This window comes from Hermetia illucens, chromosome 1 (genome assembly GCF_905115235.1).
Source record: "Hermetia illucens chromosome 1, iHerIll2.2.curated.20191125, whole genome shotgun sequence".
NCBI lineage: Eukaryota > Metazoa > Arthropoda > Insecta > Diptera > Stratiomyidae > Hermetia > Hermetia illucens.
Genome location: NC_051849.1, coordinates 35,163,422 through 35,186,366, shown reverse-complemented (window position 1 = coordinate 35,186,366; position 22,945 = coordinate 35,163,422). Strand labels below are relative to the sequence as shown.

Sequence of the window (22,945 nt, the reverse complement as noted above, 5' to 3'; positions counted from 1 at the left end):
GAGTACGGGCGTCTCGTGAGATGTTGAATACCCTCCGTGCTCCTGTTCCGAAAAAAAGCACAGTCAGAATCGTTAGTCTTGAGCTGGTAGATTCGGACACGGACCAAATGGAAGGGCTGTCGACCGTCCTAGCAAGAGCCGAAGGGGAAAGATTCATCAGAAAATTCGCGGCGATGATGAAGCGTGTGCGGTCAGCAACGTTCTTCCCAAGGAACGTCAGTAAAGGCGTCAAAAACCAGTTGATGGAACTATTGGACCGCATCTTCTTCAACAGGCGAACGTGGAGAGCAGCGGAAAGCAATTGGAAAGCATGAACAGCCGCACTCCCTGCTTAGAACGCTGTTAGTGTCAAACGGACCGCAGATAGCCCACTGCGAAGCGAACTGGGGAAAAAGCGGAAAGAGTGCCTGAAGGAGATTTTATCAAAGAAGTTTCCAAGGCCCAAAAAAAGACGCGAAGGGGGATAAAAGGAAACAACTGACTACGCCGCTAGAGAACCGTTTGTCCGAGATCTTGACTGCCTCACAGAAAAGATCGAAGTGGAGGCGGCCATAAGACTCAAATGTCCGGATAGGTATCACATCTGTAAATGCTCGAGGCCAAAAACTCGCCGTGGTGGAAGTCCCCGAGCAATATGCGAGGAAACTCCTTAGCAGCGGGAAAATCAAAATTGGATGGATAATATGCAGGGTACGAATGGGAATAGTCCCCACCATATACTTCAGGTGTCTGGTCAGCAACTTGCAAGGGACCGGACAGGAGGACATGCCGGAGATACGGCCTGCAATGAAAGCGAAAGTTGCGTTCTCTGCAGGGATGGTAGCGCGTCTGGTAAGAGCGTCGCGCACACTGCGGGCTCGGGACGTTTGCAATCTTTAGAGCAGAACAGGAAAGGACTAGGGCGTGAATGACCTCATCCGCATTTTACAAATTAACTTGCGCCGGAATGCAATCGCTCACCAGCTGCTAGCGGAGTTCGCTGCAGAGGTAAATGCTGATCTAGTGCTAATCAGCGAGCAATACCGAAACAGGGCCCCGATTTCATGTCATCTCGACTTGTCAGCCAACGGCTACAAACTTGTCACCCGGAAAATCGAGGCTCTGTGAAAACTCTGCATACTAAGTTCCGACCAGTTGGAGCGTGTGGTACGGGTATTCCCCAGAGAACCTGTACGGGTTGAAGTCAAAAGCGCGGAAAGCCCGGTATGAAAGGTATTTCGGAGCCTAGAGACCACATAGTGGCAGCCTGTTGGTTTTTTTAAGATTTTTCGGTTGACTAGTTTCTGAGAATGGCACCGTTAAAGAAATGATCAATTTAAACCCCCCTCACTCTCCACCTTTTTAATAAATGTCAAAATTAAGAGCGGCTTCAAAAAGTACTAAGTAGTACTATTAAGTAGATCGAAACCTTCCATTTGATACCCCACATGACTATATTTGGGGAAAAAATGTTCACCCCCCTTTTGTATATATGGCGACCCCCCCTTAAATTTGACCTAGAATGATGTAACTCACGGTATGCGTGAGCGTTCACAGTTCCCACCTTTCCACCAAATTTGGTGTCAACCGCTACAACCGTCTCCGAGAAAAATGCGTGTGACGGACAGACAAACAGACAGACGAACAGACGTAAGCCAAGACGCTAGGCAACTACTTGGGATATCGAATCGGTGGAATGTAGATTCCTGGAAACTGTAGTAATCTTAGACTTTGCATATAGAAGCAAAGATATTATACAATTGGTTATGATGAACATTGGTGAGAGCAAGAAGAAGAACAAGGTTTAGAAAAAAATAAATAGGAAAGTGAAATAAGTTAAGTAGTCATTCAAACTGTTATCGAAATCCTCTAGCTACAACCGCTGTCATCGCCAAAGAATGAAGGAAAGTCACATACTTTATTCTGCCGAAATCAAAATTCCCTCCATACTAGCGACTCTACAGCTCTATATAAATCCTGGTACCCTCTAATAATAAACACGTAATTAATTTATTGTATTATCTCTTAAAAAGCAAATATTCATGCGAAATATTTACGCATCTATAGGTCATCGAAAAGTTCCTATATTTTTCTCATTGCATGCTTGAGATTAGATTTTTCCTCGGGTCCATATTCAAAAAAAAAGAAAACAGATAAATGACATCAAATGTTATTTATATTCTTAAAAAAAGCAACGACCTCGATTTTTCGTCATTAACTAGGCTATCGCAAAAGTGATAGTCACGGCTTCTTTGTTATTATTAATAAATTATTAAATAAATTGATTATTTACCCCGAATTTTATTCCATGTGGGTTAAATCGTTTCTTTGTTTAAGTTCACAAGTTATCATGTAATGAATCAGAGGAAGCAAATGCGTTTAACATTAATTGCAATCACTGGAACTGGGTTGCAGTTTAAATTGTTTTATGTTGAATAGATGAAAGGCCGATGGCAATTATGAGATTTTCTTCATTACATTTCTTTAAATAGTACAATAAACAAAGAAATTTTACTCTTCATGATAGGGACGGCGGTGAAACTTATACAAAGAGACGACTCACAAATAATCTTACCAATAGTAAATTCTAGGTGAAAAGAATCTTGGGGAAAACATAAAAAACTCGAAGAATTCTTTAGGCTTTCTTAGATCAAGGCAGTATTGTACGGCTTCGATGGTGATTATGTAAAGTATCTTGAGATCGATTTCGGTTTCAGTGATGGCATTAAACAATGGTTAATATTGTATAAACTTGCAGTAGGTCAACTCCTTAAAGAGCCAACTTTTGTCGCATTCCTTAGAGCCATGAAAACCAACCTTCCCAGAAGCTTCAGTGTTAGAGCTCTAACTCGCAATTTTCACCAATGACAAAAAAAAACTCGCAAATATATCACGGACTCTACCATGTCGACTTAACCATAGCCATAGTATTATCGCTACACTTTCTTTTGAATATTGCATCTACTTCTGGAACGACACTAGGATGCTTCCCGATTGGTACTTACAGGACCACCGTGGCCAAAACTGAACGCCCTGGATTCCCTGTCAAGAAGAAACTAAGAAGAGCCTTTCAATTTCAAAGAAACAATTGATTCACAAAACACTGTATTTGTTTAATATATCACTTTTAAGCCGCTCAAAAAATGCCAAATATGACTCAACCTCCTTAAACCACAACCTGGACGTTACGCCGATCAAAAAAAGCTGAACTGCTGGATTTACAAAAGATCCAGCTAGTTGACCTCCTAGTAACCACAGTCCATCCTCTCACTATCTTTAACCAATCAAATTCTTCGCCATCCGGACGCGTCAGTTTTAGAACCGATGCACGGTTGATCCCGACAATTTGAGCCTGTTGAAGAGCGGATCTTCGAGGAGGCAAAGTGGACGAACCAAAATCCAAAACATTTTAGCTTCACGATTATACTCATTCCAATTTTCCACCCCGACATTCACTTATATTAATTTAAATATGATAACTTTGTACATTTATGCACAAAACCCTAAAATCCATTTTAAAAATGATCATTGGCCTCTTTTGTTGCTGTTTTTACATAAGCTTGACCCCCTGGACAATGACCTACCTTGTCGTGGCGAGGGAGCTCAGTAATGATGACCCTCTAGAAAACGAGAGGTGACATCTGAAGCCAAGCGGTAATCAAAACCCCAAGGTGTGATTACCGTACCGAGGGCTGAATGGTCACAGGGGTTAAGATGTGGTTGTAAACGGTGAACTCTGGGTACCAGGCTACCCTCAGTTTCAACTAGCCTTCTCTCGGCAAAAAGGGGGTCTGCCGAGAACGACTTATTTTCTCCGATAACACTAAGCCCATGGCAGCCAATTATGAGAAAACAAAAAAACAAAAACCTTCCAAAAAACTAAAATGAAATAAAATGAATAATACAAGAATAGTGGGTTGTTGGTGGGGTAGTCAGGGGCCTAAACTTCCAACATGCTGACCTGTTTTATGCCAATGGAAGTGATCGACCACGCTCGTGCATGGTAGTTTCTAAAGACTTGCGGGCTAATTTGGTTAACGACCTATGTGATGGCAACACCACATCGGCTAAACTAACCATAAAAAATCAACAGAGAGAGCTCTGCATATTTCCCCTATGACGCAGAAGAAGTTCCTAGCGGAACATTCATCAGAGCTATCCAATATGCTACAAGTAAAGGCATGGAGGTAATAGCAGGATGCGATGTCAACACGCACCACATATGCTGGAAAAGATCCAACATCAATGCAAGAGTATCGAGACTACTGGAATATCTAGTAGGTACCGATCTGCAGATCCTTAATTTGGGTAATGAACCCACTTTCATTAACGGGATCAGGCGAGGGGTCATCGACATCAGGGTGGCATCCCCTAACATTACAGTTCTGATCGGAGAGTATTAAACGATATCACACTCTCAGATCACAAACGCATTGATATCGTCAAAGGCATGGATCCACCTCCACCCACTCCATTTCGGAATCCGCGGAAAACAGATTGAGCGACGTATAAAATAGAACTGAGCGCCCGAGTCACGATCCCTGGGAAGCGCATAAAATCCATTGCTGGAATTAAGAAAACAACCTAGATGATCACAACTAGTACGAGAGAAGCTTTCGAAGAAAGCTGTCCACTCAAGACGCCAAAGTAGGGTAAAACACCATGGTGGAACTAGGATTTGGCAAAACAGACGAGAACGACAAGGATGCTCCTCAATCGTACTCTGAAATTTGACTCAGCCGCTGGTTGGAGTCGCTATAAAGGCACAGAAAAAGAGCATAAAATCCGCTAAATCATCATCATGGAGACGCTTTTGCGAACAGACTAACTTTCTTGAGGCAACCTCAAAACCGAAACGGCGAACTATTTGCTGTGTGCAGTACACTTCCCAGGCAGCATCCAAAATCTAATCCGGGACCGATAGGTGTATACAGACGTCAACCGAGGGACTGGAATCTGGTATGCAAAGTACATAGTATATATAATAGTGAGGCCAATGATTGCAATGAGGACATGCCCAACGGCATCCCTGGAGCTCCTTCTGGAATTAACCCCTTTCTATCTGCACATACAGATGCAGGCAAAGAGGGCAATATTCAGGATGTCCGGGAGTATCAGTGAGGCAGGCTTAAATCGAAGGACGATTGATATTCTTTCTACGCGGTATCCCGAATTACTGATAACAAGGGATAACATGACAACGAGGTTTCACTTCGGTAAGAAGTTTGAAACACGTTGAAGTAACAAGATAAACTGGGAGAGCGTGGCTGCGACACACGGCTTAAACCAGCAACTGATTACTTGGTACACTGACGGATCCCTCACAGCAGAGGGAGCGGGTGCCGGTGTCATTAATAATAATAATAATCGTTGGCACAACAATCCATATTGGATCAGGGCCTTGAAGTGTGTTAGAGCACTTCATTCAAGACCGTAACGGTACACTACAGTAGACTGTAGGAGACAATGTGGTCAGCATTGCGCTCGCCCGAGATTATTAACCTGATTTGACTCAGGTACTCATTCACAGCTGAGTCGACTGGTATCCGACGTCAAATCACGATACAAATCCCTCTGCCACCAGCGAGATTTGAACCGCGACCTTCCGTACGACAGCCTTGTGCTCTAACCACTCAGCTATCCGGACACACACACACACGGTGTCATTGGTCCAAAGAAAATGTACTTCGAGCCAATTGGCAGGTACACTAGCATATTCCAGGGGGAAATATACGCCATAGACAAATGTGCTTCCTTTAATCTGCAAAGGAACTACAGGGGGCAGAACATAGCTACTCTCACCGATAGCCAAGCAGCGATCAAGGCACTTAGGTCCAACCAGGTGAACTCTAAACTGGTGCGGAAGTGCCTTGAGATACTGAATACAACGAGGTCTGGATACTTTGGGTTGCAGGCCATGCTGGGTTAAAAGCAAAGAGGCAGCGGATGAACTAGCCAAGAAGGGAGCAGGGACCCCTTTACACGGACCAGAACTCTTCTGTGGAATCGGAAACGGTTTCATGACTATGACTCTAAAAATGAAGAGGAACGGTTGAGGGAAATATACTGGGCGGGCCTACCAGATATGGAGCAGTCCAGGGTGCTTATTGGGGGATACGGACCCATACACACAAAGGATTGCTTAAACCTCGCCAAAAAGAACCTCCGAATCATAGTGCGAATTCTCACTGGTCATTGTCGGCTAGGGAAGCTAGGGATATCTACGGACACTGCCTGTAGGTTTTGTGAGGAGGAAGACGAAACCTCTATACACGTCCTGGGACAGTGTCCGGCACTTGTGTAAAGTAGGTCGAGGCATCTGGGAGAACACTTAATACCAGATGCAAAGTTGAAAGATCTGGAAGTAGGGAATATACTTAAGTTCCTAACGGTTATAGGCCTGCTTGAGATACTATGATCAATGGGTACACTATAACCAGTAAAAGGGGCGCAATAGTTGTTAAAGGACGCGACGCAACTTTCCCTTGACAGAATAACAACAATAACTCGGAGGACTACTTACCGGTTAGAGGGTTAAATGAGATTTGTATGAAATAATTTTGTTTTAACTGTTGTAACCGAATTTAATTCTATTTTGTTAACCTTTAATTATCTATTCATCTTCCAGCCTGTATAACGATGTCGGTTTCCTTCTGGATGATAAATTTCGCGTAACCTACAACCTAACGTATTTCACAATGGCGGGTCGTAAAAATGTGGACACATCGAAATTCCGTAGAGCAATTTGGAACTACATTCAATGCATCTACGGTATCCGACACGATGACTACGACTACGGTGAGGTGAATCAACTCCTGGAAAAATCGTTGAAAATGTTCATCAAGACGGCCTGCTGCTTCCCGGAACGAATAACTAAGAAAGACTACGATAGTATACTCTGCGAACTGCAGGATAGCGAAAAGGTAGAGACTAGCTTCATACAACCAATTTCCTACTTTATTGATAACTAACCAACCCTATTTTTTCGATATAGGTCCACGTAAACATAGTGATCCTCGAGGCGCGATACCAAGCCGAACTTCTCTACGCACTACGTGAAATAATGCGTTACATGACATGATCTCATCAAAACATACACAAAATAATGTACTGTGTGTCATTATGTTTTTAAATATATTATTATTAATCTTAAATTTTTGTTACACTTTTGTTGTTATATAACTTTTAAACTGTAATATAAATATATTGATAAATTGATAAAAATAAAGAAACTTATATTAACGAATAAACAACACATTATATACGCATCAAACAAACGTGCAAGAATAAATAACAAAAATACACGTATGCATCAGAATACAATAAACAAAAGAATATACGATTGTTTGTTAGTCTTGTAAGAATATATAGCTCTACGTATAAATATTAATAAATCTAAAAAGAAGCACGAAAGTCGTATCTAGGAGAAATCTGGTGATATAAAATTTAGTCATCGAATATTTTTTAAAGGAGAGGAAATGCGAATATCAAACTGTGACGAAAAGTTTCATAAGCATAGAATAAAGTTGGATTAGAAGAATCAATTATGCAAATGGGTGATCTTAACAGCTATGATTATGATAATAGATGCAACATATCCTCCACACGTACGATTTTTACACATTTACTACCACATATAATCTAGACCTACGAAAATAATCCAAAGTCACTTGACCCCAACTTTCATATCCCACCCCCAGAATATTGTTCGGGAGACTGAATTACAGGAGCGCTTCGGAGCCAACTAAAGATCCAGGCGCTCCGGATTCAAGAGTCCTTTCTTACAAGTGATCTTTATCATATGCACATATACATAAACCTATATATCTGTTATTTTTTCATGTTGAGACGTATACGTCCGTTTTATTGACCCGAAGAATGTTATTAGTAGAACAAGTTACGGTAGAAATACTATAATCCACCATAAATACAGAGACATACTCCGCTCAAGTTGACGAACCTTTGAAAAAAATTTAAAAAAATATAATGAAACTTTCAAATCAAAATTTTTTACCACGACTGATGTTATTGTTTAGGAAATAAAGTAAAAACGCATTCATTTTCTGCTTAAATGTTTATTACAATAAAAGTACAGAGGGTAGGTCCGCAGAAAGGACATCACACAGCAAACCGTTGAATTTTTTAAAAGAAAACAGAATTTTAACAGAGTAATTAGCCAATTTGTTCTGTAAGAAGAAAGCATTGTTAAAAGTGCCTGCAATTTAGATAACTAAAAGGAAACAATTAACTTTGTTATGAAAATGTCAATAAATATTAAAAAAAAAATTAAAAGTGTCTTTAAATTCTATCCTAAAGGTCAATTAAATAATAGTATATATCCATATTATTCTATCAGGCTATTCTATAGGGTATGGGGGATACCCCGTATCACGAACTCCGGCGAGCTAAGAAGACGGAAAAGGGAAGCCTGACAGAATCAACAGGTCTGTGAACTCGAAAAGTACAGGGAGCAACCGCACCAGGTGCGCGAGCTTTACCTACAAGTCAGCAGGATAAAGCCTTACACACCTCGATGTTCATCCTGCCGAGACAAAGAGGGAAATCTGATTTCCGACAGAATGGGCATATTGGAGCGATGGGTTGAGTACTTTGATGAACTGTTCAACAACCAGAACATCGGCGAGCTGGAGGTCCCGCCAACTGAGGACGACGGACAAATATTGCCACCACCAAGCATAGAAGGAACAATCCATGCACTGCATCGGCTAAAAAGTCATAAGTCGCCAGGAGCCGGTGGAATTACAGCCGAATTGGTTAAATATGGAGGTGACCAATTACACCAAGCAATTCATCAACTGATACTCAAAGTGTGGGACAGCGAATCAATGCCTGACGACTGGAAACGAGGTATTATTTGTTCCATACATAAAACGGAGATATCACGCGGTGCAGCAGTTATAGAGGTATCATGTTGCTGAGTACTATCTATAAGATATTCTCTGCTATTTTGCTAGGGCGGATAGCACCATACGCCTACAACATCATTCGCCCATATCAAAGAGGCTTCACTCCAGCAACAGATCAAATTTTTTCCCTGCGGCAAGCATTGGAGAAACTGTTGGAATATAGACATCTGTTGCACCATTTTTTTCATCGACTTTAAAGCCACCTATGACAGCATTGCCAGGGTAAAACTGTATACGGCCATGAGAGAATTCGGTATCCCGACGAAATTGATAAGACTGAAATAATAAAAAACTTGTTGATTGATGTTTCGGAAACTACTTGTTCCCTTCATCAGTGCTAACAAGTCTTCAGCAGCCTTCTGACGAAGTTGACGAGTTGAAGCGTGAAATGAGGGTGACGATGGACACTCAGCGTTCGGGCGCGGTCTTCTGCCCAAAAAAGTCGATCGAGTAGCAGGTCGTCAGGATAACCTACGGACCGAAGTATTTGTTGGTACCATCGCAGATTCGGCGAGAAAGCCACCAAATGTACGATTCCGTGTAAATTCGCGCCTACCTCAAAAGCTCCTCCGGTCGGCGGGGGGTCCTTGCGATGGCTACCCAGAATGCAGCCCCACGTCGCCTAACAATTTATGACCCGCTCAGCAGGCGCAGTTATCTCGTAAATGCTGGTGCGGAGGTTTCGGTTCATCCCGTACCCCGGCACCATCGACTATTTCCTCAACCGTTAAAACTGGCAGCAGCAAATTCCTCCCGAATTAACACATACGGGGATAGGCAAGTGGACGTGAGTCTTGGCTTGCGTAGGATGTTTTCGTGGCGATTCATCCTGGCGGATATCAGCTTCCCCATACTAGGCGCAAACTTCTTGTGTCACTATGGGTTGCTGGTGGACTTGCAAAACAAGTCGCTTATGAAACCCACGACCAACCTTAATTCGTCGGGCCAAATGGGATCTCACCCAAGTAACAATTTTTCCATACTTTTAGAGGACATTACCGACTCTAGTGTTCGGACACTCCTCCAAAAGTTCAACCAGATTACTACCGAGTGTAGTATCTCTAAACCAGTGACGCACAATGTGCAGCACCACATTAACACTACTGGTTCCCCTATCTTCTCGAAGGTGCATCCCCTACCACCCCAGAAGCTGGTCATTACACGGAAAGAATTTGAACAACTTATGCAACAGGGTATCTGCAGACCTTCGGACAGCTGTTGGTCTTCTCCACACCATATGGTCCCTAAGCCAAATGGTGAATGGCGTTCCTGTAGGGATTACAGAAGGCTAAACGCACAGACTGTTCCAGACCGATATCATATTCTACTCATCCACGACTTTGCGCATCATCTCGGAAACTGCCGCATCTTTTCGACCTTGGATTTAACCAAGGCCTATCACCAAATCCCTGTAGCTCCAGAAGAGATTCCAAAGACGGCAATATGCACACCCTTTGGACTCTTCGAATTCACACGGATGACTTTCGGGTTGTGCAATGCGGTGCAAACCTTTCAAAGGTTCATCCACTAGGTCCTGCGAAACCTTGACTTCTGTTTCATATATTTGAATGATGTTTTGGTCGCTTCTTCCTCAGAGTCTGAGCAGGCAATGCAAGTTCCTCCAGACACAGGTGAGATTCTTCTTGGGCATGCTAAACTTCCATCGTCGCTTCCTGCCCAAGGCCGCCCAACACCAGTATGATTGAGATTGTGTGGTCTCAAGAGGCTGTCTGCGTTTGATAAATCCCGACAACAACTGGCTGATGCTATACTCTTGACATTTCCTCGACAAGATGCACCCCTAGCCGTTTTTGTTGATGCCTCCGACATCGCAGTAGGCGCTGCTCTTCACCAAAAAGTGAATCAAGTCTAGCAGCCGTTGAGCTTCTTCTCCAGACAGTTAAACCCTGCTCAACGGAACTACAGCACTTACGATAGAGAACTGCTCGCCGCGAACTTGAGCATTAAGTACTTCCGCTTCTCCCTAGAAGGCAGGCCGTTCACAGTATTCACGGACCATAAGCCTCTCACATATGCTTTGAAACAGAAGCCCGACAAAGCGTCCCCTAGTCAGTTTCAACACCTGAGCTTTATAAGCTAGTTCACGTCCGACATACAGCACGTGTCTGGCAAGGACGACGTAGTTGCTGACGCTTTGTCACGTGTCTCCGAGGTTAACATCCCCGCCTCACTCGACTTCTCGGCTATTGCTAAGGCGCAGGAAGATGACACAGTACTTCAGAGCTTCACATCCAACCCCAAATACAAATTTCGGGAGTTGCCCATCTTTGGCTCAAACCTCTCGCTCTGCTGCGAAGACTCGGAAAAGGAACCTCGGCCATACATTCCGGCTACCTTTTGCAAGGAAGTGTTCTACGCGGTTCACGACTTAGCGCATCCAGGCATTAGGACGACAAATCGGTTAATCAGTCGAGAAATACTTCTGGCCCTCCATGAATAAGGACATCAACTCCTGGGCCAGAGAGTGCATCGCATGCCAGAAGTGTAAGGTCACCAGGCATGTAAGAAAAAAAGTGGGCTCATTTCCCCGCACTACCAAGCGATTCCACACCATACACCTCGACATCCTTGGCCCTTTGCGAGACTCGCACGGTTTCAAGTATTGCCTTACAATCATCGACAAGAGATCGGGTCTCACAGATTCAGGATTGCTGCGCCTGCTGAAAGTCAACCTTCGCCACATGAAAGCCTTACCTCCCACAGGACACTTGTCCGCACCCGCCTGCGCGCCCAAGGAGCTGGACACGTGCACGCACGTCCTGGTCATAACGGATGCTGTCCGGAAGCCGCTGCAGTGGGGAGAGCAGCTCCGGATCGGGGACAAAAAAAAAGGCTGTCTCTTTATTCAGACTGAAGCCCGTTTGCGGCCCAAATAAACGTCTCGTTTGCTTCGCCGTATGATGGGGAACGCAGTTCTGAGTTCAGTCGCTGAAACCCCTAATAACATTCGAAATTTATTTCGACGATTGCGTAGCCTACATAACGACGAAACCTATGAGCGATACCACGACCCTTTGGTTGTGCATAAAATCCTTCTCAACAGGTTGCGGTGGACGGGTCACTTACTCCGTGTGGAGCTCGTAACAAGGGTAATATCTATGGTAGAAAAGGAAGACGAGGTAAACCCTGCTTGAGATGGAACGATGGCGTAAGTCAGGACGCCAGATAGCATTTAGGGATATCGAATTGCTGAATCTCGCCGCAAAATCGGGTTGTCTGAAGTTCCTTACTAAGGCAAGCCTAGACCGGATACCGTTTGTTGCGCCGTTGATAATGATGAAAGATTTATCAAACGGTAAGCAAATAATGCATGGTTTCCTGGCAGCATACTAGTATTTATTAATATGTATATTAAACTTAAACAATTTTAATATTGAGTGGTTGAGCGGTCGAAGGGTGGGGTTGTCATAAATAGCAGCTTGTACGTTTTCAATTGAAAATCGCTAAAGTTGTCGAGGGAAGGTAAGATTTTACTTGTTTCAATAGATTCTTCATATCTGCTATATCTTGCATCATTAAAACCACAAGAGTATATTCCATGATTGGAAGATAATTTGCTGAAACATGGTTTCGATATTTCGGTTATATCAAGTGTCGTCTTTCCAACTGAAAAGTACCGACCATTTTAAGGTTTGTGGAAAGCGAGAACTTATTAAAATCGGTTTACTGTCTGTCGGCCTGTCACGGACTTTTGCTTCAAGAACGATGATGCCTACAAATATGAAATATGGTGAGTAGGTTGAAACCGTGAACCGACTTGTTAGTATTAACACCATTAACAATGCGATATTATCTGTTTCATTTTATTTATTTCCAATTAGTGTCTTACATTTGATACATTTTGCTTAAGAGTAGCTTAGAATTAGCTTAGCTAGCTTAGAATTATTACAATGGGTGACCATACATTGTTTGGCCTACCCGACCTTCTCTGTAAATAACTTTATTGTGTAAAAACAAACTGTAATTTACAACGTTTCTTGTATATTATCTGTGAAAATAGCTTCTTACACGGAGTAGCAATTCAGATTGCTGTCCAAAGAACTTCAGCCAAGATGAAGTATTTGCTGATATATAGGCAATATAAATAACGCCGTTATGTACACCCAGCAAAATCTTGACGTTCACTTTAGCCACTGACATATTTGTCAATGAGCGGCTATAATGCAATACATAACCTTATCGTATCGATATAGCGGGCTGTAGTTTGTCAGGAAATAAGTGTATATTTTGGTACTAGCGCCCAAATCGTTTCTTCGAATAATTAGTGGAATTATTTGTCAATGCCAACGAACAGATGAATAGCTACAAATAGTGAAATTTCGAGTAGATGAGGACTACCCCACTAAAATTGTGTTAGTGCACGTTCAGGTTCTCGGGCTTTTCGAAGCAGTTTCAATGCCGTACGTTGTGAAGTGTTTACTCTGCGAGAATGACGCTAACAACGTCAAGGATGGCACTCAGTTTTTCAGGTATTGAAAATTTTGAAGGCATATTGTAGCTGAAGTTTGGAATAATATTGTTATTCCATATTTTGTCACGCTCAAGGCTTGTTTTTTAGTTCCTTTAATTCATAACTCCACATGGTTATGAAATGGGATAGTACCGTTATCCACTTCAATATAATGCGTGGGATAGCAACGTATCGAAATACAGAACTAGTCTAGTGATTGCTGCTGCCCTCACTAGATGTCACGATGTGCTTCTTTAAATTTTGTGTTGAGTAATAGCTAAGAACTGACAGTACTGATATATACGTACTGTCGGGGCTTAACGAAATATATCAGTTACTTCCTGAAAGTACTTACTCCTTCAAGCAGTTAAGAATGTTTAATGCACCAGAATCTCCACTTCACGTGAGACCATTTATATTTGGATGAAGTAATTCCCCAAGGAAAATCCAACTTCGATCTACTGTAACTTCGTTAATATTAACGGAATTTTCAGCAAACCTTCCAATGCTACAATAATCTCGGGCAAGCGCAATGCTGACTACATTGCCTCCTACAGTATAGTGTAGTTTACCGTTTCGGTCTTGAATGAAGTGCTCTAACACACTTCAAGGCCCTGATCTTGTACGGATTGTTGCGCCAACGATTATTATTATTATTAGAACAGAATGGGCATTTTTAGTTTAAGCAATTTTGAAAACAGTGATAATTTAAATTCTTGGTGATTTTCTTGAAGAGTAACTTTTTGGGCATAATCAGTACTGAGCTTGCTTTGAGTGCTGCAAAAAAAAAAACCATTACCAAAAAAATTTCGGTAGTATGCAGCTTTGCCTAAAGTGTTGTCAGCAACGTTAACAAAAAAAAGTATACCAAATTGGTTAGTCTTTGCTTTAACCTACTTACCTTACATAGGTTCGATATCAGAATTGATAAACCTCAGTCCTAGCATATGAGAATTCTTCCAAAAGCTTTTGGATCTACGACCTCAATTTCGAATCTAGGTTTGTTGTTTCATTTATAAATATCTAATTGTAAAAGAATACATACTCTGGTTCCCCGACACCATTTCAGTTGAAGCGTTCTAGTAACTTGTATTATTCAATCGAGATGGATAGGTGAATATAATATCACAAAAGCTATACAGTAGTCGATCGATCGTTTGGTAATTAGAACAAACAATTTGTTTACATATGTCTCTCTGAAATTAGAACAATAATAATAATCGTTGGCACAACAATCCATTTTGGATCATGGCCTTGAAGTGTGTTAGAGCACTTCATTCAAGACCGTAACGGTACACTACAGAACACTGTAGGAGGCAATGTAGTCAGCATTACGCTCGCCCGAGATTATTACCCTGATTTGACTCAGGTTCTCATTCACAGCTGAGTCGACTGTTATCCTACGTCAAATCACGATACAAATCCCAATGCCACCAGTGAGATTTGAACCGCGACCTTCCGTACGACAGCCTTGTGCTCTAACCAGAAGAATAAGTGGTTCTAATTTCCAAGTTTTTCTTATATTTTATTTCCCATTTTTTCAATATTCTCGTTCTATCTTTGTCGCAGCAAGATTCATAGAGGGAGTCATAATGCGCAAAACGGGTCCATCTGTCAGCGTTTCTCAGCATCTGTCTGACAACTGTTGTCTGTAAATAGCTCCTCTCTATCTGCGCAAAGTTATTGAAGAATCCCATCCCAACTTCCATAAGAAATTATTACAGAACACAGTCAGGGAGTCGAACTTTCCCAAACTTGTTGCAGTAATACTGGGAACTTAAATCATCATCAACGGCGCAACAACCGGTATCCGGTCTAGGCTTGCCTTAATAAAGAACTCCAGACATCCTGGTTTTGCGCCGAGCCTAAAAGCTGTCTGACGTTCTGATCTACGCCATCACTCCATCTCAGGCAGGGTCTCGTCTTCTTTTTCTACCATAGATATTGTCCTTATAGACTTTTCGGATCAGGATGATCCATGCGGATTAAGTGACCGGCCACTGACTGCTACCTGTTGAGCCGGATTTTATCCACAACCAGAAACCCATGCTATGGCTCATAGATTTCGTCGTTATGTAGGCTACGGAACTGTCTATCCTCATGTAGGGGGTCAAAAATTCTTCGGAGGACTCTTCTCTCGAACGCGGCCAAGAGTTCGGAATTTTTTCTTGCTAACAACCCGAGTCTCCGAGGAATACATGAGGACTGGCAAGATCATTGTCTTGCACAGTAAAAGCTAGGACCCTATAGACGTTTCGAGCGAAACAGTTTTTGTCTGTTGGCAGCCAACAACCGTGCGCGGATTTCATCGTCGTAGCTGTTGTATCGGTTGTGATTTCGACCCTAGATAGGAGAAATTATCAACGGTCTCAAAGTTGTATTCTCCTATCCTTATTCTTCCCATTTGACCAGTGCGGTTTGATTTTGGTTGGTTGGTTTTCAGTGCTGACGTTGCCATCATATATTTTGTCTTGCTTTCATTGATGTGCAGTTTGTATGTCTCGGGTCGTTCTTCCCATTATATCGACATTGTCATCATGTTCCAGTAGTTGGGTGAACTGCGTGCTCTATCTCCTTTTTAAGGTTTTGTGTTTACACAAAACCTTATTAAAATCGGTTTACTGTCTGTCTGTCCGTCTGTCTGTCCGGCTGTCTGTCCGTCTGTCTGTCTGTCTGTCTGTCCGTCACACGCATATTTCTCGGAGACGGTTATAGCGATTGAGACCAAATTCGGTAGAAAGGTGGGAACTGTGAACGCTCACGCATACAGTGAATTACATCCTTTTACGTCGAATTTAAGGGGGGGTCACCATACATGCAAAAGGGGGGTGTAAAATTTTTTTTCATCAAATATAGTCATGTGAGGTATCAAATTAAAGGTCGCGATTAGTGCTTTTCAAAGCCGATCTTAGTTTTGACATTCGTTGAAAGGGTGGGGAGCGCGGGGGGTTGAAAGTGATCACTTCTTTAAGGGGCCATTCTCAGAAACTACCAAACCGAAAAATCTGAAAAAAATCAGGAGGCTGCCACTATATGGTGCCTGGGCTCCGAAATACCTTCCATGCCGATATTTGCTTAAATAAAGTTAATAATAGTATATTTCTATAATTTTTTGTAATTGGTTAGAAACCCCCCTTAAGTTCATCCTAGTACCATGAAATTTTGCAATAATATAGGCTATAGTATAGAGCATAATCCTACCAAGTTTGGTGGAAATCGCACTATTATTAACAAAGTTATAATACCTCAAATTTGTTGCTTCTTTGAAAATTGAAGACTATGAATGTCAATATCACCCGAAAGTGGATACTCTCACATAATATATGGATATATTACGTGCTACGTACTAAGAAATACACAAAACCTTTCGTACCTGAAGCGTCCAGCTTCCGGTTTCCCGACTTGTTTATGTATGGGATAGATAATGTCTCGTTGCCAGTCGTCAGGCATTGATTCGCTGTCCCCCACATTGAGCATAAGTTGATGAACCGCTTGGTGTAATTGGTCGCGTTCATATCTAACCAATTCGGTTGTAGTTCCATCGGCTACTGGCGACTTATGATTTTTAAGCCGATGAATTTCACGGACTGTTTCTTCTATAGTTGGTGGTGGCAGTACTTGCCCGTTGTCTTCACTTGGCGAGACCTCCAGTTGCTCGTCAAAATTTCATTTAAGTCTACATGCTCCTTGTTGATCAAGCTCTTGGGCTACACATACACTCAAGTATTCTCCAATCTACCAAGTTGTTCAAAAAGTTTTGCGGTTCGATAAGAAAAACACAATTATATGGTTTGAATACACTTTATTATTCAGTATAATCTTCGTGAACATTAATACACTTGTTCCAACGATATTCCAATTTATGAATTCCACCCCTGAAGTGAGAATCTGGAAAAACTGGAAAATACGCTTCCACAGCTGTTATGACTTTATCATTTGATGAAAAACGCTTTCCACGCATGAATTTTTTAGGTCTGGAAATAACTGGAAGTCGCTAGGGACCAAATCTGTTGAACACGGTGGATGCTCCAACAATTTGAACTTGAATTCATGGATTTTAGCCATTGTCAAAATGTTCTTGTGATACGGTGCAATATCCAAATGAAAAGGAATTTTTTTCTTCTGCAAACCTAGTTTTTTTTTCCTTCATCTGGTCTAAAAGGTTACAATAATATTCAGAATTTATTGTTTTACCAGTTTGCAAGTGCTTCACGAACAAAATTCCTTTCGCATCCCAAAAATCCGATGCTGATACCTTGTTGGCCGATTTCTGGACACGAACTCGTTTTGGAGCCGAAAAACCAGGTTGACCACACTGTTTGCTTCTTGTTTTGATTCAGGATCATGGTGATAGACTCAAGTCTCCTCTGTAGTGATGAATCGACCCACAAAATACACTTTATCCTTTCGAAGTCGCATTCGAATGTGTTTTTGTTCCATTGTTAGCACCCGCAGCATGCGGCACCCAATGAGATGCCTAGGGCTTCTACTAAATTTCTTTCAGTCACTTGACGATTTTCCAATACGATATCCTGAATTTTTCTACGATTTCTGGTGTTGTTGCTGCTTTTGGACGTCCTTGACGTGGATCGTTTTCAAGGCTTGTATGACCAAGTCTCATTTCAGCAACCCAACTTTCTACTGTACTTATCGTAGGCGAAGAGTCGTTATACACTTTCAACACTCGTTCATAAATTTCCTTTACTTAAAACTCCCATGATTTTTCCATTGTAAAAAAATACTGGGACCAGTCGATACTAAATGGCTTGTAAACAAAGAATGAATTGACAGATTGAAAAGAAACTTCACATACGTTCATATAAAGAGTGTACCAACGTAACAAAAAAGAATTAGGTTAGTAGCAACGCCCTCTCTTATCGAACCGCAAAACTTATTGAACAGCCTAGTATTTACCTACTCTTCAACTCAGTTCCTCATCAAAATGACTATATCCGCTTCATTTTTAGCATATTATTCACTTCTTTTTTTCACAGGGTGCCCGTCGATGTAGACGTCCGAGAACGTTGGCAAAACGCTCTGCAGTGCAAAAAATTTTCTAGCAGAAATTTCATATGCTCAAAACATTTCAATCCCGATGATTTGCAATGTGTTAGCGGCCAAATATTTCTCGGAAAGCATGCACTTCCTATACACCCGGATGTAGGTTGTATTGATAAATTTTTGCTGGCTGTATTCTATCATGAATTCAAATCAATAGAAAAAGGAATCCCATCTGCAGTCAGATTTGATCACGATGCCAATGATAAATTTGCAAATCGATAGAAATTCAAGCGACGAAGAATCGACGGCCGAAAGTGTAAGTTTTTCTGAAATTTGGAAGTTTTAATTTCTATTCAACAATACATGAAACAGGTAGTATCGCCAATGCGAACGGAACGCTTTGTAGCCCCGGAAGAGCCACTAAAGTATATTAGTAGAATTCCAATTTTTCATCTACAAACTGTACAGGTAAATTCAATAATTTTGCGTTGCTATTTCCTGACATTTATCGGCTCATTTCAGTGTGGAGAGTATGGAAAACCAATACAAGCACCACTTAAGGATACCATATCCCAGGGAGTGAGTAGCATTTTTAAGTAAATAGGAAGTGTATGATTTTAAAATATTTTGCAGACTCAAACTTCAATAGATGATGTTGCATCGGTTGCTCCAAAATCGATTGGAACCCAAATTCCTGATAGCGAAGATGTATGTATATTTGATTGTATTAATTTTAGGATTTGGTTTACAAATCGTGATATTTTGCAAAATTTTATGATTCAGATCGAATCAACAACTCTTACGTTACCAGGTATACTATATGATTGCAAATTTTTATTTTTCATTTTTATTTAGATGGAGTACTTCAATCCCGAAGAAACGCTTATCCAACAGAGTAACGAAGCAAATGAATTAGCAAAAGCAAATTCAACCATTCAGGACCTGAACGAGCTGCTAAAGGAGAAAAATGCTTCAATACATTCCTTGCAAAATAAAATACTACACCAGACGCGAAAAATAAACCACCTGATCAAAATCATAGGCAATCTAAGAAGAGCAGGCTTCAGATACAATGTTGCTCCACTTCATGGCAATAACTATTCTCCAAGCAATGGACTTAAAAGTGCTGCCGGGGAAATAAAAATACAAACAATTCAGGCTGTTCCTCCTGAAGTGGAATCTACTAAAACCAACCACCCAGTAGTAAGTAAAGCTACGGTTGTGGCACAAACGGCACATGGTCCGGCACTACCAAGGATTTAGACAAGATCGAAGTCTATATCTCATTCCAAACAGGCGGAAAGAAGTAAAAGATGACATTTATTGAAAAGATGTTACATAGTTCTTCCAAATATCAGACAAAGGTGATATATCCGATATCGATATTTCCTTCACTGCCAAAAGAGAAGGACTTATTATTTGAATTACTCTTAAAGGAAAATGAAACGTATTAAATACGACTAATGGCAATAATTTAATTGACTCAAAGCAACAGTGAAGATGCTACCAATATGATATAAAATTGAATTGAATTGGAGATGTGATTGCATGTTCAACAATGAATTTACTAAAAGTCTAAAATTAGAGATAGGAATAATGTCTTGATCAAGGGTATGGTGATTTCTCTTTTCTGTTTTTAACTTATTCGAATTTTTTATTCATTTGTATAATTTTGCCCACACCCTTAAGGGAGTGAAATAATCGATCAAAAATGTGCTATATTTATTAACATGAAAGGTGTCCGGGAGCAAATCAGGATCTCAGAATTATATAATAAAAAAATTCCGAAGTATATTAATTTAATAAAACCAGTTTTTTAAATGAAAAGAATTTTGATTTTACCATTACGAGTCCAATGTTTTCTTCCGTTCTTGACATTCGATTGGGCTGGGCTGAATTTTTGTTTAGAATATTCGCAACCAGAACTAACAACGACATAAAAGTGATTAGGTTTTACCATTTTTGACATTTAAATACTAATTTCACGTCTTGATCACATTCGAACTGAGGATATCCGCGATCGACCGATCCTCGAAAAATTGCGAGAGAGGTGTCTTCGGTGGTATGGTCAAGTAATTCGCGCTGACGAGAATTCAATTGACAAAATTTGTCTGAACATCGATGTCAATGGTAAGCGGCCGAAATAACGGTGGGTTGATACGCTGGATAGTGATTTGAAAGCCTCGTGACTGCACCCAGATCAGGCGTTTGATAGAAATATAACAAAACGACGAGGCAACCTCGCTTGTAAACGGGACAAAAACTGAAGCAGAAGAAGAAATCCCTTTATCTTGCGAGCGCATCTATGATAAGATGTATTTAGAGTAAAGAGTACAATGAAAGAATATACAGTACAGAAAGATTAGGGGTTCAGCCAGTTTATGGAGAAAAGATTGCTGAGTTTAAACATGGTTATACAAAGAAGTAATGGAGATGACTCAATCCAATTACCTATCAATACTAATTGACTACTTATCGAAAAAACTGAAGTGGTCATCCCGACTAAAAAGAGAATAGCGGCCCTGCGTCTTGTATCGATCGGCGAGTTGATTATAGAGTCAATACAAACACTTCACTGACCCGAGTCGAGGATGAGCCCTTTCGAGCAAATTGTTGTAAATAAGCAGCAGATAGGGCTGCAGAAGACGTTAAGTCAGCTAATGGCAAACGTCGGAGGTCCTACCATCCTGCGCTAAGGGGGGGATATTATGTAGTGACCGCGGCTTCGCGCCGGGAGCGGAATCTCATTCGTCTCTTTCTGAGTTAATTTGCCCAAAGAATGCATTTCATAATGTACACTCAGCATAATGTTCGCTTCAGATTGCACATTATTGAGTGTATTCGGGCGAATTGATCTTGACAGAGGAGACACATCCATAAGCGCACGCGCATGTTGCTGCATGCCTCCAAGAGAGTTCAAGGCAAGTAGCGGCATGCAGAGCGGTTCTCGGAAAGAACAGCTAATCGGTGGCGAGGAAAGTACAGTTGGACTGGTGAGTCAAGTGAAGAGTGTCGTCGCGGAAGGTGGTCGCTACAGGAGTCATTTGAATGCACGGCACGTTCATCTCATCGAAAATTACTTCGATCGGATAGTTGGAGAAGTTGGTAGGAGAAGGAATTGTTTGTGCGGCAGCGAACGACGTGAATTCGCAACGAAACGTTCCTTTTCGAAGCAAAATAGGATTGGCGGCCCTTAAATTTCCTTATCGTTGATGAATTCGACGAGATAATATTTCTGTGGCAACTGTGTGTCGCGTATCAAGTTACTACGAGGCTGTAACATCATCATTAATGAATTTTGCATCAAAATCAGACACTGGGCAAATGTTAGGAAGTTTCGAAAGGTTTGCGTGCGCAAATTGAACGCCTTGAGCAAGGTTTTAATATTTCGCTATGCATTTATAAGAAATGTGTGTGTCCGGATAGCTGAGTGGTTAGAACGCAAGGCTGTCGTACGGAAGGTCGCGGTTCAAATCTCATTGGTGGCAGTGGAATTTGTATCGTGATTTGACGTCGGATACCAGTCGACTCAGCTGTGAATGAGTACCTGAGTCAAATCAGGGTAATAATCTCGGGCGAGCGCAATGCTGACCACATTGCCTCCTAGTGTACCGTCACGGTCTTGAATGAAGTGCTCTAACACACTTCAAGGCCTTGATCCAACATGGATTGTTGCGCCAACGATTATTATTATTATTATTTATAAGAAATACGAGGGAAGCGGAGTTGGAGGAGGAAACAAAGACGGGAGCAGCGCGCAGTGCGAGTTAGTGCGATTTCTCGAGTGCTTGTCAGGCGTTTCCACCAACCGTGAAGAAATTCGCGGTGGATATTGATCCGACTGTAGTTACTTGTCGCCACATCCGTCAATACCATTTTCCTGCAAGTGCCTAACTGCCTAAGAACTAGCGCGAGCCCGTCACGTTAACAATTAACTATATCTTGGAGTTGATAGCGCGCGCTCCTGTCGCCAATTAATAGATGCGTCGGCGGTTACACCATCCCAGAAATAAATATTCCGGCCACAGTCACCTTAAAAAAACACCATTTGCCTGTGGTTCAGAAAATTTGTGGATCAACTTACGATTGTTGCGGTTTTTCTTGAATGCTACGAAGGCGGACGCGGTTTCAGAGGTGATCAAAAAGGAAGTTGCTTAGCGACATAACATCTCATGAATATCATTGTTTCTTGGATGTCTTCCGAGAAACAAAGTGGGCGTTATTTTAGCTAAACGAATTCAGCCTCTACATTGACATGCCGAGCTCGGAGTGATTTGTAGTGAGTTTAAATTTCATCTTTCGTTTTTCTTTTTCCGAGTTATCACAATCTCGGCAGATGCCGGATTTTACCTAATACTAGCACTAAGTGCCAAGCACTACTTAAAAACTAAAGAGGCGCTGGTGGTGGTGGCCGGTGGTAGGTCAGTGGGAGAATCCGTCGAGTACTCCCCGCAACATCGAGCACGTATGCAGAATGGTGTACTTCTGCATGGTTTGAACCAGACTGTGCGAAAGTCCCAGGACATCAAGGGAAGCCGTCAGGGATTTAGGTACAATACCTGTAGCT

The 22,945-nt window shown here is 41.7% G+C and overlaps 2 protein-coding genes across 5 annotated transcripts in view; both read left to right on the top strand.

Annotated features, from left to right (window-relative positions):
- The window catches only part of LOC119652254 (sestrin homolog), a 283,703-nt gene extending 276,637 nt beyond the window's left edge, over positions 1-7,066 (top strand). For both annotated transcript variants that reach the window (XM_038056245.1, XM_038056237.1), the window contains exons 10-11: positions 6,608-6,902; positions 6,974-7,066. In XM_038056245.1, the coding sequence (XP_037912173.1) occupies positions 6,608-6,902; positions 6,974-7,060 (382 nt within the window). In that variant the 3' untranslated portion in view covers positions 7,061-7,066. The remainder of the gene's footprint in view (positions 1-6,607; positions 6,903-6,973) is intronic.
- A 5,748-nt stretch (positions 7,067-12,814) lies between these two features.
- Positions 12,815-20,225, top strand: LOC119660531. 3 transcript variants are annotated; one of them, XR_005250437.1, is made up of 8 exons: positions 12,815-13,396; positions 18,372-18,537; positions 18,596-18,694; positions 18,751-18,846; positions 18,901-18,957; positions 19,012-19,086; positions 19,234-19,742; positions 19,815-20,225. XR_005250437.1 is itself a non-coding variant. In XM_038069161.1 (7 exons), exons 1-7 carry the CDS (start codon positions 13,323-13,325, stop codon positions 19,639-19,641), a joined length of 975 nt encoding a protein of 324 aa, XP_037925089.1. In that variant the 5' UTR covers positions 12,815-13,322; the 3' UTR covers positions 19,642-20,225. The 3 variants fall into 3 exon arrangements, 2 of the variants coding, with proteins under 2 accessions (XP_037925089.1, XP_037925099.1); XM_038069161.1 differs by having other exon boundaries at positions 19,234-20,225; XM_038069171.1 differs by lacking the exon at positions 12,815-13,396 and having other exon boundaries at positions 18,509-18,541; positions 19,234-20,225.
- The last annotated feature ends 2,720 nt before the right edge of the window (positions 20,226-22,945 follow it).

Coding starts and splice junctions, on each gene's coding strand:
- LOC119660531 (XM_038069161.1), top strand. CDS start 13,323: ATGCCGTACGTTGTGAAGTGTTTACTCTGCGAGAATGACGCTAACAAC. Junction 18,847..18,900: donor TTCATCTACAAACTGTACAG/GTAAATTCAATA, acceptor GGCTCATTTCAG/TGTGGAGAGTATGGAAAACC. Junction 18,958..19,011: donor AGGATACCATATCCCAGGGA/GTGAGTAGCATT, acceptor AATATTTTGCAG/ACTCAAACTTCAATAGATGA.